This window comes from Notamacropus eugenii, chromosome 6 (genome assembly GCF_028372415.1).
Source record: "Notamacropus eugenii isolate mMacEug1 chromosome 6, mMacEug1.pri_v2, whole genome shotgun sequence".
Taxonomy (NCBI): Eukaryota; Metazoa; Chordata; class Mammalia; order Diprotodontia; family Macropodidae; genus Notamacropus; species Notamacropus eugenii.
In genome coordinates this window covers 329,227,840-329,243,510 of record NC_092877.1, presented here as the reverse complement: position 1 = coordinate 329,243,510, position 15,671 = coordinate 329,227,840, and the positions used below count along the sequence as shown (strand labels likewise).

Sequence of the window (15,671 nt, the reverse complement as noted above, 5' to 3'; positions counted from 1 at the left end):
TCCCATCTCTTAATACTTTGATCAGTGGAAAAAAGACCTGTGTGTTTATGGCTGCTTTCTACCCTGAGAGAGCTGACTGTTCACAGACTTAACTTTTTATGGCCCAGTGCAGTCTGTTTTCCATACAATATAAATGCTTTCTGTGACCATGCAAGGCCTGGATGATTCATCAGGTTACCTGTCCTCTGCTCCTGACCTATGATTATAAATAGAAACTTAGCATCTTATTTTGTTAGAGTTATGTCATTGGGAGTTAATAGACTGAGATTCTTGACTTTCTTTTCCCTTCCTCTCCTGTTATTGTTGCTTCTCTGTGGTTATAGACACGCATCAGACTTGCATTTGATGTGACTTGTTTTCACCCAGTTTTGGCTCAGGGAGGACTGGGTCCGTACTCTGCCCAGCAGGGCCCTTCTCAGAAGCCTGAAGCAGTGCTGGGACCTCTCTTCTCCATCATATGCATTTGAGGACAGAGGAGTTAGGGGTAGCTGTGGACTTGGGAACACTATGCACTCCCCAGAATTGTTCCATTTGGACTGACCTCTATGTTTTCCTATGTTCCCATCACCTTTGTGATTGATTAAATACTCAGTTAAATTTCAAAACACGTCCTTAATAACAAGTCTTGTTCTGTATGCAGGTAATCTTTCTTTGACTTATTTCAGTCTTATAGAGTATAATTGTGTGAAATGTCAGATTAAGGGGCATAATGGAGTGTTTGTCAAACTAGTCAGTATCCCCTTAAAAAGTTACTTAGAAATACAGGACTTGTTTCCTTTCCTTAAGGTAAGGGATCTGAAAAGGTGCTACATGATGAGTAACACTGCTGTTTGACACCCTGGCATGTAGTGGAATGATTTTTTAAGGGTATATGAGTAGATTTAATAATACATTATTCTATTCACACAGATCATTAAAGTGACTTCAACAAATCACTGCTCACGTAGACTTCACAATGGAGAGGGGCGGAGGGGGGGGGTGAGGCTTGTTTTGTGGACTTCAAAACACTATCAATAAAGTTGGTTGAAGTTGCTAATTTGCATTGGTGGAGGAATTTTCAATCCTGGGAGTCCCAGCTGAAATGAAATGACAGCTCTCCCCCACTAAAGAATTAAATAAATCAAAATGATGAGGAGTAGGAAGCTGGGAGGACATGAAGAGGTACAACTGGTGACATCTGCTTCCTCCCAGACTAGGTCACTTTGGAAAGGAAAGTATCAGCCAGGATTCTCTGCCCTATCACCTCTGATATCTAGTTTGCTATATTCCTCACTTTTACCTAGTCCTTGCGTTAAATCTAGTAAAACATCCATCACATTTTTTTGATTTTGACATGTTGAATATTAGTTTAAATGGATTTGCTAAGAAATTCAAAAGGAAGATCATCCCATGTTATCTAAATGTTCTATTGGCCCAGCCAACTAACAGAGAAGCCTGCATGCACATAGTATGTTCTTGATAATTGCTGTATTGAATTGATTTAATTACTGTAATGTTTAATATCCTCTTATTATTAAAGGGACATATGTAATGATTAGTTTAAACAAATTGTCATTGAACTCCTGAAGTTGTTATAGGCACGGCATGATGGAATATGATTTGTGGTTTTCTTCAAAAGAGACCAAGAATTAGGATTTTTTTTTTAACCTGGTTCATTAGGATTTTGGTTCTTTGGATGGCACAGAAGTTTAACAAAGGCCAGTCCATAGGGAATTTAGAAAACTGTCTTTCTAAAAGTCTATAACCTGAAAAAATTGGGACATTTTTAAGCCTAACCTCAGCAAAAGAAAAATTCTATTTAGGAATCTTTCCACTTGCTGCTCTATGGGTAAGCATGGCCTTAGCATGAATATCGCTATGCCAAGAATCTCTGTGGTGCTGTGGTTTTCCAGAAGCATTTGTCTGACTTAAAAAGAAAAAAAGCAAGTGGAGAAACTACTTTTATATTATATTGTGGAATTATTTTATATAATTCTGACTTTTTTTGTGATTGGATTTGATTGGTTTAATGTTTTTGTGTTTGGATTTGATTGATTTAGTATAATGTGCCTCAAAATGAATATGACTATTAAATATTCCATAGTTTAAAGCAAGAAAAAATTTAATTAAAAAGCCATCTTTGGTGAAAAGAACCTTTCATTTGCTCTCAAACCCTAAGTTCAGTTTCTGGGTTTTTACTTGTTTCTGTGATCTTGGGTAAGTCGCCTGATTTTCCTGGCCTTCAGCTTCCTTTCTTATAAAAATTACAGTGGTACTAGATCTCTAAAATAGGTTCCAACTTGAGTTACTCTGACTTTCCCATCTTTACGGTGTGAGTTTGTGCTATATTTGCTAGAATATAGTTCTTCTTTCTTGATCACTTTGCCTAATTGGTAATAGTGCATATGGCGGCGTTTGTCCCTCTAGTCGGCGAGGCTCTGGCCTGGGCAAAAGAGGAGCGGCTGAAGCTCGCCGACAGGAGAAGATGGCGGACCCTGACAGCAACCAGGACGGAGTTAACTCTTCGGCTGCACGCACAGATGACCCTCCACAAGGAGCTGCAGGTAGGCATCATGGCTGTGGGCCTGCGTCATCTCTGCTATGCCACACAAAACGCAGGGTGGAGGTGGGTGGGCACTTAAGGGCGATAGTTCAGGGTATTGTTTTTTTTGTCATTTTCACATTAAAATTTGATCATGTGCCATTATAAACTGTTTAAATGTGTACTAATTATACGCAAAGATTAGTTTGGGTTAAAAGATGGGGTGGGGATACTTGTCAGCTAACACTTAAGAATTTAAGTCCAAAGTAAGAACATATTAATTATGTTAATTAGTGAAACTGCTGGCGTTTTTGTTTTCTTGGTGGGGAGGAGGAGTGTTCAGTGTATATGTATTTACATGCAACTTTTTTTCCAGGTACTGCATTTTAAATATTTTTCATTTGAACCTCAATTCCCATTAATGAAAGTAACTTAAAATTCAGATGTTCCTTTTTCCAGATTTCAAAGCACAATACATCAATTATAATTGTTATCCTTTTTCATTAGCCATTAGAGTTAATGCAATAGTGAACAATCCCTCAAATCTTTGATTCCTGGTAGATTTTGAGAATTGATTTTGTGTAAAATTTTTGTGACTCAGCACTAGCAGTATGCATTGTTCACTTTAGCTCTAGGAATTCACAAAACAAAAAAGTCAATAAAAAAGGGTGAATTTTCATTTTTTTATTTTTTGTTGCATTACAGTGTAATCGTGATGCTGTTTGTATAGCATTGACAGATTTTGCATTGTGAAATGAACAAGATATTTTTTGCTGAGTATTTTCTCAGCAATATTGATGCCATTAAATTTCCCTACATTAATTGACTCTTGGCGTGACATTCTTACTTTTCTACAAAGCTGTTTCTACCCCCAAACTTCATAACCATTTGAATATATACTTAATTCCTTTTATGCTTTTGTTCATGTGTGTCTATGTCTAGGTCTCAATTATTTGGCAACAAAAATAGTCAGATCTTACCACTTCTTTCTGAATACTTTTTGCTAGAGTTATCAATAACTTTTGACTAGTGTATATTTTATAAACACACCTCCACTGTTAGAGGTGTTTTTTGCACATATTCCGTCCATCTCAACATAATGGAGGTCTAGTTTAGACCTTTTGAATTTCATGACAGAAGATAGAAGCAAGGAGATCCTTATAGAAAGCCAGTTAATTTTATTCAGATTCCCTAGTAGAATGCGTAATTGTGTGTTTTTCATATAATGCAAACTAAATCATGTCCCCTAAAATATGGCACAGTTTTAAGGTTGGTATTAGCCATATTCTCCCACAGAGGGTTCTGCCATATTTGGTTAAGTGCTACATATATACTTTTCCAAAGACCACACTTATTGTAAGTAGTAAAAGATGAAATTTTTAAATATTATATTCACAGATATGGATGAATATATAGATGATTATTGTAGAGCCAGTGTAGCCTTGTTTGATTTATAATGGAGACTGATAGAAATATTTCTCCCTTAACTTTGATAATATAGGCAAAGTGGACAAGTTATCAAATATCTGTGCCTTAGTTTACCCAATTTGTCAAATGGGCAATATTTGACCTTTGCAAGTATGATGTAAAAGTGGCTGATCATAGCAGTTTATATTTTGTAGAACTCTTTCAATTTTTAACATTTATTTTGAAATTTCTATAATAATAGAAGTGATCCTTTGGATTTTTCTGTGTAAAAACTCCCTCACCCATTTTAACAACTAATTTCTCCATTTTGCTTTGTTTTGTTATTATCCAAAAAATGACTGTTTTTCCCCCAGCCTACACTGTGTCTTACTGGTACTTAAAATGATTTCAGCTTCCTTGGTAAATGTAGTGGGTCCATACTGTATCTTCCAAATGTGAATATTTGGAATTCCTTGCTGTTTTTTTCCAGTTAGCCGCAAACTAGAGAATGGTCTAGACCCTTTCTTGTTCATTCTCAGTTATTAGGTTGCCAGATAAGCGTGGTCATCCTTAAGAGAAAATATGAGGGATTTGAAAATTGCTGCTCCAAGAATCTGAGTCAGATTGATGTTAGTTGAGTCTTTGATTCTGCCTGTCTATTTGATATGACCCATGTTTAATTTGAGATAGCCCTTTTTGTTTCTGACCCAGACCACAACTGGGGACACTGCTTCCAAACTCTCTTCCAACTCTATTAACTCAATTGCAAAATCCTAAAATGGAAAAAAAAAAAAAACCCATCATGAATACTAGGAAATTGGCAATGTTTTTTATCTATTAAAGAGACACAAATGCACACAGTATAAACACGTGTACATGCATACATATATGCATGTGTCTATATGTGTACTTGTTATGGCAAGAAAAAAAGTGAATTGGGTTTTTGCACCTCCAATTTGCTTTAGTTGCATTGTTCCTAATGTGTGGTTAAAGCTAAAACAAATTTGATATTTATTATCTCTTTCTCTTTTCTAATAGTCCTCATAATAAATGTGGCTCTCATGTCCACATTAAGTCATGTAGAGCTAGTGTTTATTACAGCTTGTGACACCCATGTCCCAGAATTTCAGTTGATAGCCTTTTGTAATCTCACGAATTTTAGGTGTCATGAATTTGTTCTGATGACATGAATCTTTTTTTGAGAACACAGTAATTTGTATAAGTTCCACAAAAGTAAGCAGTTACAGGATGAAAACTTTCTTTAAATAGATTTCATGTAACAAATTTTAAGAGTTTGTTGTGCATTTATGCATATGCCTTTTGAGAATTTGTTAATAATGTCTTCATATAGTACTATAAAATTCAGTTCACCATAGGTAGGGAGAAAAGAATAAGTAAAGAATAAGACACTAGAGCTCAGCTGAATGTTGAACAACTTTGATTGCAGCTTTAGTAGCTTTTTATAGATTATCACCTGGAAAGTAAATTTCTGTACTCACACATCTGGATAATAATAATTCTTCTTCCTCTAATCCCTTATTTCAGCCAAAATATTCAGAAGATAGGCAGCAATAAATGCTTCTCTCTGCCTTCATCCTGTTAACACTTAGAAGCCTTCCTCAAAATTAGTTAAATCTACCTAAGTTTAAAGCATTTTTAATCCATATTGGCAAGTTTGTAAAGGGACATAATCTCTTCTCAACTGCTGGCCTGTCATAAGTATAAAGGACTAAACATATAGGCCAACAGCTGCAGAGAAGAGACTTCTTCAAATAATATCTTTACCAAAAGGTGGAACATTTGACAAGGAAAGCACTTAATACATCATTATCAGTATGCTTTATTCATAAGCTCTTAAAGTTGTGGAATTAGGTAGAATTTCCATTCATCTGCTCATAATTTCCACTCAGAGTATGACTATATTTGTTGTTATAGACCTTAAAATGTTGATGTACTCTTTCATTACAATATAGTTTTAAATTTATCCCTGATGTAGTTGAAGCATTCTTATAAGTAACATAAAAAGTGCTACCTCTCCCTTTTTGGAAGCTGTCTGGCAGGGTGGGTGGGACTTTAGATTGCTGACAACTCCCCTATAACTGGCAGTCTTAGAAAATTGCCTTGAGCACCAAAGTTAGAGGTTATAGGACATTTCTCTCAGTTCTTTCTTCATCTAGGTCATCTATCCATTCTGCACCTCTCCCTATCAAGACTTCCATTAGTACACTTAATTTTCGTAATCATTATTATTGATGATCATACATTAATAGTCAAAGGACCCAGAAACTGAATTTTTGAGAAGTCTTTAAGTGGTAGGCATGCGTGCGCGCACATATGTGTATAATATCAGGAATAGCATTCTTGCCCGAGCATGTTGGTTTTTAAGATTTTATATTACCAGCTATAAGTGGCTTTTTTTCAAGCGCTTGTATTAGGTTTCATTTTCTATGCTGAAATGAAATTCCGCTTAGTCATTTCATATTCTTGCATTAGCATCCAGTTCTGAAGCATAAGCTTTTATAACATGGGCAAGACTTTAATTCTGATAAAATGAAATACTTGGTTTTGTGTTAAGAAGACATGAAAATAATTTGGGTCTTGTGGTATTTTGGTGTTCCCATATTTTGTCTTTTTAAAATTTAACTTTACTATTTACATTTTATGCACTTTACTTTTTAAAAAGAATAGTAGCAACATTCTTCCTAGTTAGATACCCTTAGTTCTAATTTTAGAACTAAGCTTGAAAGCAATTCAGGTATGTGGCTTTAGATGTGCTGGATGATATGTGATCTGAGGTAGGCCAGGTGCAAAGGACTGGATTTTATTTTCAAACAGAGGATGTGAGGAAGTGTAAGTAACTAGTTCTACAAGTGTAGGTCCCCTTCTGCTACATTTCATAATAAATTTGAACCTTTATTGGGTGTTATTCTGAACTGGTTGCTAGATTGGCATTTGTGGTTTTAGGATTTTCCTGAGTAGATGAGCTATTGTGTTAGTTTAAGCATTGATGTGGACATTTGCTATTTCCAAATAGTGCTTTACTAGTCAAAGGTTGTAGTCATATATGTAGCAGTACCTTCATCCTGAAGATGCAATCTTCTCACAATCTGGAAATAGAGAAATCATTTTGTCTACCAGGACTAGAGTCCAGGAAGTATGATGAACAAAGACTCCCTAGAAGGCACATCACTTTGGAGGAGCATTTCCCCAAACTAGCAGTTTCTACTATTTCTGAATGCTGCCCTGGAAGGTCGGTCCTCTGATTAAACATCATCCCAGTCTTATCATTCTTGTCTGAGTTGAGTTTGAGCAGTCGAATCCAGGACAAGATTTCATTCAGGAGCAGTTTCAGAGAGACCAGCTCTCGGCCAGCTGAGAGGGACTCGTGGATGACCTGCAAAGGCTGCGCTCTGGTGCTCATGCTGTAGAACACACACTGCGACGTCTGACTCTTCCTTTGAACACCAGAGGACACAGTGCTCAGCTTTGAGGGCAGAGAAGTGACTGACTCACCATGATCCTTTGTGATCTGTTAAACTTTTTTTAAAAGAGAAGCCAATCATACGGTGATTAAGTAATCCTCCCCCCTCCCCCTTTTTTTTTTCTTCTTTCCAGCTTCTAGTTCTGTTGCTGGGGCTGTAGGCATGACCACCTCTGGTGAGAGTGAGTCAGATGATTCAGAGATGGGAAGACTGCAAGGTAAAAACAAGACAGTTATTGGGCTTACAAGAAACTGCTGGTAAATCCACAAACCATTGGTTCTGGTTCTAACTTTGGGTTCCTGAAATTCATTCAGACAGCTTCATTTGTTATGCACTTTAATCGTCTGAACATGTTTCTTCTAACTGTGTCTACACTTCGGAGAAATGAGTCCTTCTCTCTAGAGACTTGAGGATTTTGCAGTATAAGAAGAAACAGCTGCTTCCATTATTTCTAGTGTGGAACTAGGAAAGTATTGTTAGCGAAGGTCTTGCATAGTTGGTATTTACATTGCTTATGGAAAAATACAGGATTCTTTGGCTGATTTTATTTTTTTGGTGGTGGTGGTGGTGGTAGTTTATTTACCATGTGCTTTATTTTAGTCTTTCAGTTTTGTATGTATAGGAATCAGTCTGACAATATAGAACACCTGTTATTAGATCATAATTTTCCCTTTTGGAATAAGTCTATGTAGTTGTGCTCTTCTATGACATTTTTTAAAAGGGGAAAAAATATCAAAGCAGTTGGTTAACCTGTAATATTAAACTCATGTGCCAATATCACAGTAATACAAGTATAATAATGTATGTACATATTTAGATGTTGTTTTATTCCTTTTCTAGTTGCTCACTACAGCATATTTGTACCGTTTTTGAAAGAAGTAGAGAACCAAGAAAAGAGTTAAATTAATTTAAATTAATTAATTAAATTAATTAAATTAATTTTTATAGTATGTTTATTCTTTTCCGAAATCTGCTTTGACCGTCAGTTTAATAGAACAAGTCTAGTGCTACACCTGCCTTTTTATGAAAAAGTGTTTTTTTTAACTCTTTAAATCTGTTTGACAGAAGAGACTTGTTCTAAATATAGATTCTTTTCAACCAGAAAAACAACCCTCTGTGAGAAGAGTTATAACAGCTCTCCAACCTTAATCTCACAAGAAACATATTATTTGTAAAATGGTTTTTAGGTAGCTTGTGATATTTCCTGAAAGAATTTAATCTTCCTAACTTCATGACTACTCCAGCTTTTGAGTCATGAACTTGCCATTATTAATTCCATTAGATGCATAAATCACTTGAGGACCTTTCCTCCAATTTGTTAAAATGTTGTTGCTGACTTGCACTTTTTAAAAATTAACATGACAAAAATGAAATTGGGGATCAAACTGATTTTGAAAATGTACCTTAGGATCTATTTGAGAACATAATCCTGAGTCACTGACAACACTGTTTTGTTTTTCTTTTTTTTTTTGTTTTGTTTTGTTTTTATGTTTTGGTATAAAATGGGAAAATTAAAGAAACACAAGGATCTTAAAGTATAAAGGTTGCATTGACAGTCTTAATGTAGGATCTGTATTTTTACAAATCAGTAATCGTCAAATAAATTGTGTTAGAAATTTTTGTGTATGATCAGTTGCATTAAGCCAGCTCATAATTTTCTTTTCTCTTTGTTTTTGTTTTGTTCTTTTTGTTTTTGTTTTTGTTTTCGTGTGTGTGTATATGTGTATATGTTTTGTTTTGTTTTTTAGCTCTGTTAGAGGCTAGGGGTCTTCCTCCTCACCTGTTCGGCCCTCTTGGTCCTCGGATGTCACAACTTTTCCACAGGACAATTGGAAGTGGAGCTAGTAAGCCATAGTTTTAAATTAGTCCTCCCCTCCAAACCCTCATTAGTTTAGTGGTATTTCAACTAGTTAGTTTTTAATGTAAATATTAAGAATGGAAGTGAGTCGTCATAAACCTTCATCTGTTTTTAAAAACACAGTTCACTTGTTAGCAGGTGACATTAACTCATAAAGTTAACATTTAATGTTTTGTTTTCAGACTTATATATATTTTAAGATCATGTTAATAGTATACCTAGAGGTTATATCTTGGGTTGTGCCAGATGAACTTGTGATAGGTGGAACAATAAAACAGCTGATCCACTCAAGTTATGTGTTTGATGGTATGCGTACGCAATAGCCAGCATCATTTGCATTTATATGCAGAGTTGAGCTTTAAAGTTCTTTATCTATATGTGTAAATCTATTTTAAAGATATTTTGCGTGTTACAGACACAGATATGCACTTTAGAGTAAAAATCTCCTAGCTTTGTTTATGTTCTAGGTTTATTTCAGATTGGTGTTCTTACATTGTACTGTAACAGAATGAGAGACTACTTAAGTCTTAAATTTAGAGCTGAAAACTTTGTAAACCACAAATCATTTTATGCTTTTCACAGAATGCTAGCTTTAGTCTCTTAAAAATAGAACTTCTGTTTTATTAAAATAGTATCCAAACGCAATTACATCTATAGAAATTGAGAATTGTTTCTCAGTTTCTGAAGTAACATCAGAGTATGTTAATGATAAAGTGATCTATTAAATATTTCCAGTTTCATTTATTCTTAAGGTAAAATTGAGTGAGTGAGAGTGTGTGTGTGTGTGTGTGTGTGTGTGTGTGTGTTGGGTGGCTGTGTATGGTATTAGGACAAACCTTAAGTTTATATTTTTGGAGTCTTTTTAGTTTTCAGTTTATACTGATATAAAGAAATTGGAGCTGGAGCCCTGATGCTATCAGACTCCATTATCAGATAATCTACAAGAAAACTTCAAGGTTCTCATTGTCCCTTAGAACTAGCCTAGTACCTTAATCACATGTTTCTTTATTTCACTTCCTAAACAAATGATTCTCTGATAGAAGGACTTCATAAACATGGAGAAGAAGGCCTACTCTCAGCGTGTCTCCCTGTGATGCCAGGCCTAGTGTTGGTAGGGATGGGCCTGGAAAATGAGATCAGGTGCTAAAGAGCCTTTTCCTACTTGAGAGAAACTGCTTGTGCTCTTTGGTATAAGCTCTTTGTGTTCTGGGCACAGTGTACATGCAGGATGTGGCCGATGAGAAGAGTTCCCAGTTTGCTGGCAGGAATGTGGTAGTTGTGTTTCTGTTGCAGGTTGTGATTAGCGCACAAGCTCTAGTGTGCCCTATTTGTGGATTGAGTGATCTGAGGCACAGAAAAGTGAGTGACTTGTCCAAGCTCTCATGGATTGCAGCCCATACTTTCTAGTTCTTAATTAGAAAATATTTCCATTGGGCACTAATGTTTTTACATGGTCACACTTACTAATCTCTTCTTACTCTAAAGTAAATGCTACCTTTAAAAGGAATATTAAGTAATACTGTCCTTTCATGCTAATCTTCTGGGACTTTGAAAAATCATTTCTAATGTAAAATTCAGTATTTTATCACCTGTTTAGAATCAGTCAGGATCAGAAACTAAGTCTTGGTAAGTCTAAACCCCGCACTACACCAGGCTGTCTTCTGATGCCAAATGCTGTTATGTACAGTTGGTTTTGTGATAAAGATCTTAGTCAAAAAATTATATGCATGGGGAGGGCAGGGAGAATACCAAGTCACCTCTAGGAATAGTAACTCACTATATTATTGTGAAAGGTTACCTTATCTGGAGCTCACAGTGTCATATTAATATACTTTTTAAAGGTTAGCAATAATCAAAGAGCTTTCCCATTTAATAAAGGCTCACTATAAGCATATTCTTTACTACTTTTCTGAATATCACTTAAGCTTAATTGCAGTCTACATCTCCAGATCCACTCTGGAATTCTAGCATGAGGCTAACAGCTAACATGCAGACACTTGAACTTTTACAGTGCGTTTTACATTATTTTATTTGGTCCTTATAACCATCTTGTGTTGTAAGTTCTACAGGTATTCTCCTCATCTTATAGATGAGGAAATAGAAGCCTAGACAGTCAGTGACTTGTACAAAATGTTGGAGTTTGGAGCTTGAACCTCTCCCGAGATCACAGGGCTATAATCTGAGGAGCGGAGAGTAGAATCCCAACTTGGCTATTCATGGTCAAGGGTAGCAGCCTTGGACAAGACACTGACTTTCTCTAGGCCTCCAGTTCCTCATTTGGAACATGAATTTGTAATATTGGTCATGCTCTGTCGTCTCATACCTCAGCACTGCCTCCGCTAGACCTCTCACTTTTCAAGTTGATTGATAAGGAAAGAGAGCAAATTCAGTTGCATTGAAAGGTTAATATTTTAAAAATATATTCTGTAAGGAAAGTGAGAAGAGGTAAAATGTTACCAGCTTTGATTGTACATTGTAATTTGATTTGGATTGGACAACTGGCTAAAATGTAAATGGTTTTCTGTATTTCTACATAAATGAACCTCATAGTAGATGACTTCATAATGCCTTTTTTGCAATGGAATTTCAACGAAAAATAGATGTGCTCTGATTCATTTTGTCATGCTTTTTAGGTTCTCACTGTTGCAAATTAATTCAGTGAATTCATTCTGGCTAGGTCCTAACTATTTTGCCATTTCCCTTTTGGTTGCAATTTGAAGCCAAGTGGAATTTTAGAGCATTGTTGAATTGCTCTAAGGCATCACCATAGCACTTTTTGATGCAATTAAAATAGAAAGCTTTAGTTCTGTAAAATGTTGTCTTTACAGTATTCCTTTTTTCTTTTAGAGCTTAGTTCTATATGCAAAGGAGCAATGCAGCAAAAATTCATGGTTCTACACTAATAGATTTACAGTTAAGCCCTTATTTGTTCCATAAGCTTAAAATATTAGTTGAAAATCTAATTAAAATGCTTAAGATTTGAGTCTAATGCCAGCTTTTAGTCTAATTAAAAAAAAAACCTAATAGCGTATCAGCTGTTTATTCCTTTTAAGGTCAAATATGTACTAGATTTGTAGAATTCTCTTTTGGGCACTGCTTTTCATACAAAAGAAGGAATTTTTAAAAATTTATATGGAAAAATAGTAGAGCTTAGAATACCTGGATCATATTAAAGCCGTGGGTGCTGATAGAGTTGATAAAGATGCTCTGCTCTTTATTTTAGCAATTCCATATTTTGACCCCTAGTATAGGGATGGTTTGTTTGTTTCTTTGTTTTAGTCTAAATCAAAAGAGGAAACCCAAAGGCTCTTTCTCCCAAGCCTTTTTAATCCCAAGGAATCCTGGTGCCTTACGTGTAAAGCAAGGTTCTTTTTCTTCTCTAGGTTCTAAGGCCCAGCAGCTTCTACAAGGACTACAGGCTACTGATGAAAGTCAGCAGCTTCAGGCAGTGATTGAGATGTGTCAATTATTGGTCATGGGAAATGAGGAGACATTGGGAGGGTTTCCAGTAAAAAGTGTTGTTCCAGCTTTGGTAAGAATGATAGGATTTTGGTGGGCTTTTAAAATGGTTTTTGTGTCTTTCCCATAAATATCCTTTTCTTTGTTAAAGCCTCTTATATATTGCATTTTGTTTATTAGAATAATAGTTGAAGTTTATTTAGTATTTTAAGATTTGCAAACTGCCTTATTTACATTATCTCCTTGGAGCTTGACAGCTATGGGGTGAAGTAGCTACAACAGGTAATGTTAAGAGATCAGGAAGCTGAGGGTTGGGGTTGAAAGGACTTGCCTATGGTCACAGATTATGTGTTAGAGATAACATTCAAACCCAAGTCTAGAACTCTGTCCTCTATGCCACACTGACTTTATACTGGGCAGTTAATCTAATTGAAAATGTATCATTTGTTTATATTAAAGGGGACACAGGGCTTGTAAAAGAACTGGGAGAAATGTGCTTAGGTGGAGTGACAGATGAGCTGGCTTTCCCTCAGCCTTTCAAGAATATCTAATTGTGAGGTGCATGTGTATACATGAGAGCCCAGCTAATAAATTGGTGCCTGGCATGTGATCTCTAGCTGCTCTTTGTAGGTGGCTGGTTGTACTCAAAGTCCAGATCACAGCTCTGCCACTTACTGTTGGCTTGACCTTGAGCAAATGACTTGACATCTCTGGGCCTTCGTTTCCTGATTTATGATATCAAGGGGTTAGGTTGGATTAAGTAGCTTCTGGGAATGAGCCTGTGAAATAGATCACATAAGGTTTTCTTTCTCCTTTTTTATTTGTGTCTGTTTTGGAAGGGGTAGTATTTGGGCCAGTTTCTATTTGATAGCAATAGCATTTTTCCTGTATTTCCTAATGTTCCTTGGAGGCTTGGATTACTTTCTTTTTAAATTCTACACATCAGTATATCCTGTAGTCAGTATATCCCGTAGGTTCTACCTTTGTCTTTGTTTCTGTGTCAATCATTCCCATTAACGTCACTCTAGTATAGCCTGTTATTATTTCTTGGATGGACTACAGCCATAAGTATGGTCTTTCTGCTCCATTCACACTATTGCTGGAATTATCTTCCTAATACACAGGTCTGATCTTACTGCTTTACTGTTCAGAAACCTTTGGTTACTTCCCATTGCCTATCCAAACTTTATTTCAGTGCTTGACACTTAATTCCCCTCCACACCACACCACACCACATTACAACACATTTTGACTTCCTGTGCAAACTTGCACTGCCTGTTAGTTGTGGTACTGTCTTACCTCTGTGTAATATGTAGATATCTTGCCCTTCCCTATCTTTGTGTTGATATACTATGTTCTTACCTTATTATGAGATACTGGGAAAACATTGATATTTTAAGTGTGTTTTTTGATCTATGTTTAATCATTTTGTTGACAATGTCAAGGAATATTAAGGCAACCAGATTTTTAATCATATTCATGATAATGTTGAATGTCTACTTAAGGAAAATGTCCTTTAAGCTATCACTTATGTTCATAATGTTTATAACCATTCCTTATTTTAATCCTGTAGTTACCTGATTTTTGAAATATAAATATTATTAGACAGTATACCATACCAAAAGGCTGAAATAACATGGATAATGTGTGTCAATTATACTTTTGTATTGGAAATGACATCTAGTCTAGTTTTAGTAATTTATAAAAGGAAATCTGAGATTTTGTTTCCCGTAGTATCCATGTACTATCCTAAATTCCAGGTTTAATACAACACCTTTAATAAGGTGTTGAATTAGCAGATTTCAGGAAAGTAGTATTGAATTCAGTATGAAATTTGGAGGCATGTGGTTCTGTATAGAAAAAGGATGAGCTATGGAGACAGAGAACCAGGGTTTGAATTCTGGTTCTCCCACTGACTACATGGCTGACCTTGGGCAAGTCATTTTATTTCTCTGTGCCTTGGTTTCCTTATCTGTAAAATGAGGGGGATGGACTACATGGCCTCTATCTAAGATCCCTTACAGCTCTTAAGTCTAGGATCCCATGATCCTCTTCATTCTGAGTAAATTATTACAAAATGGCTTGGCCTCAAAAGCGGTCCTCTCATGAATTGTGAGGACAGTGGTTTTTGGTTTTTTTTTTTCTTATGTATTTCAGTAGGAACCACCTACATATCTAGATATTAAAGAGTTTAACTTGTAAAAACCTGGCCAGGTATTTGACATGAAAGTTTTGATCTAGTACAATTTGACCTATGTGATAGCTTCAAAGTTTGATTGTTTAAATGGAAGAAAAAGAATTTTTTGAGGTGTTTTTTCTAATAACATTTCAGTGATTTAAAGAAATATTTCCTTCGCAGATAACACTGCTGCAGATGGAACATAATTTTGATATTGTAAGTGTGCAAAATTTCTTTTTTAAAACAATTCAATTCCAGTTTAAAAGATAATGCATTGGGAGTAAACTATCTCAAATTTTTTTAGATGAACCATGCCTGTCGAGCCTTAACATATATGATGGAAGCACTTCCCAGATCATCTGCTGTAGTGGTAGATGCCATTCCTGTTTTTTTGGAAAAGGTAATTACTTATTTTGATCCACTTTTGAAAAGCAGGTACAAGAGAAATATGTAAAAGAATTAGTTCCCCTCCCATAAAATGCTGCATGAAAATATGTCTTTTGGGGGGCCCTTATCACCTGTTACAATTACTTAAATAAGCCCTTCAAACTGACCTCCAGAGATCCTTGACTGTTCAGAGAGATCACATATGAAGTGTACACTTTATAGTAATAACCCTGTATTATTATTGTACCTTTTCTGATTTTGATAGACATAAAATCTCATCATGTCTAAAGAACATCCCATTGAAGATGATAGACACTTAATACTTTTAAAGCTAAGAACGTTGAGACATAAAGTTCATAAAATGAATTAGTGGAAGAA

At 35.6% G+C, this 15,671-nt stretch overlaps 1 protein-coding gene across 23 annotated transcripts in view; it reads left to right on the top strand.

Annotated features, from left to right (window-relative positions):
* The window catches only part of TRIP12 (thyroid hormone receptor interactor 12), a 184,037-nt gene that overhangs the window by 112,809 nt on the left and 55,557 nt on the right, over positions 1-15,671 (top strand). For 21 of the 23 annotated variants that reach the window (XM_072618091.1, XM_072618104.1, XM_072618087.1 and 18 more), the window contains 6 exons: positions 2,407-2,543; positions 7,544-7,627; positions 9,159-9,254; positions 12,652-12,800; positions 15,087-15,122; positions 15,211-15,306. In XM_072618091.1, coding sequence (XP_072474192.1) covers positions 2,407-2,543; positions 7,544-7,627; positions 9,159-9,254; positions 12,652-12,800; positions 15,087-15,122; positions 15,211-15,306 — 598 coding nt within the window. The remainder of the gene's footprint in view (positions 1-2,406; positions 2,544-7,543; positions 7,628-9,158; positions 9,255-12,651; positions 12,801-15,086; positions 15,123-15,210; positions 15,307-15,671) is intronic. The other 2 variants (XM_072618100.1, XM_072618099.1) reach the window with 1 other exon arrangement.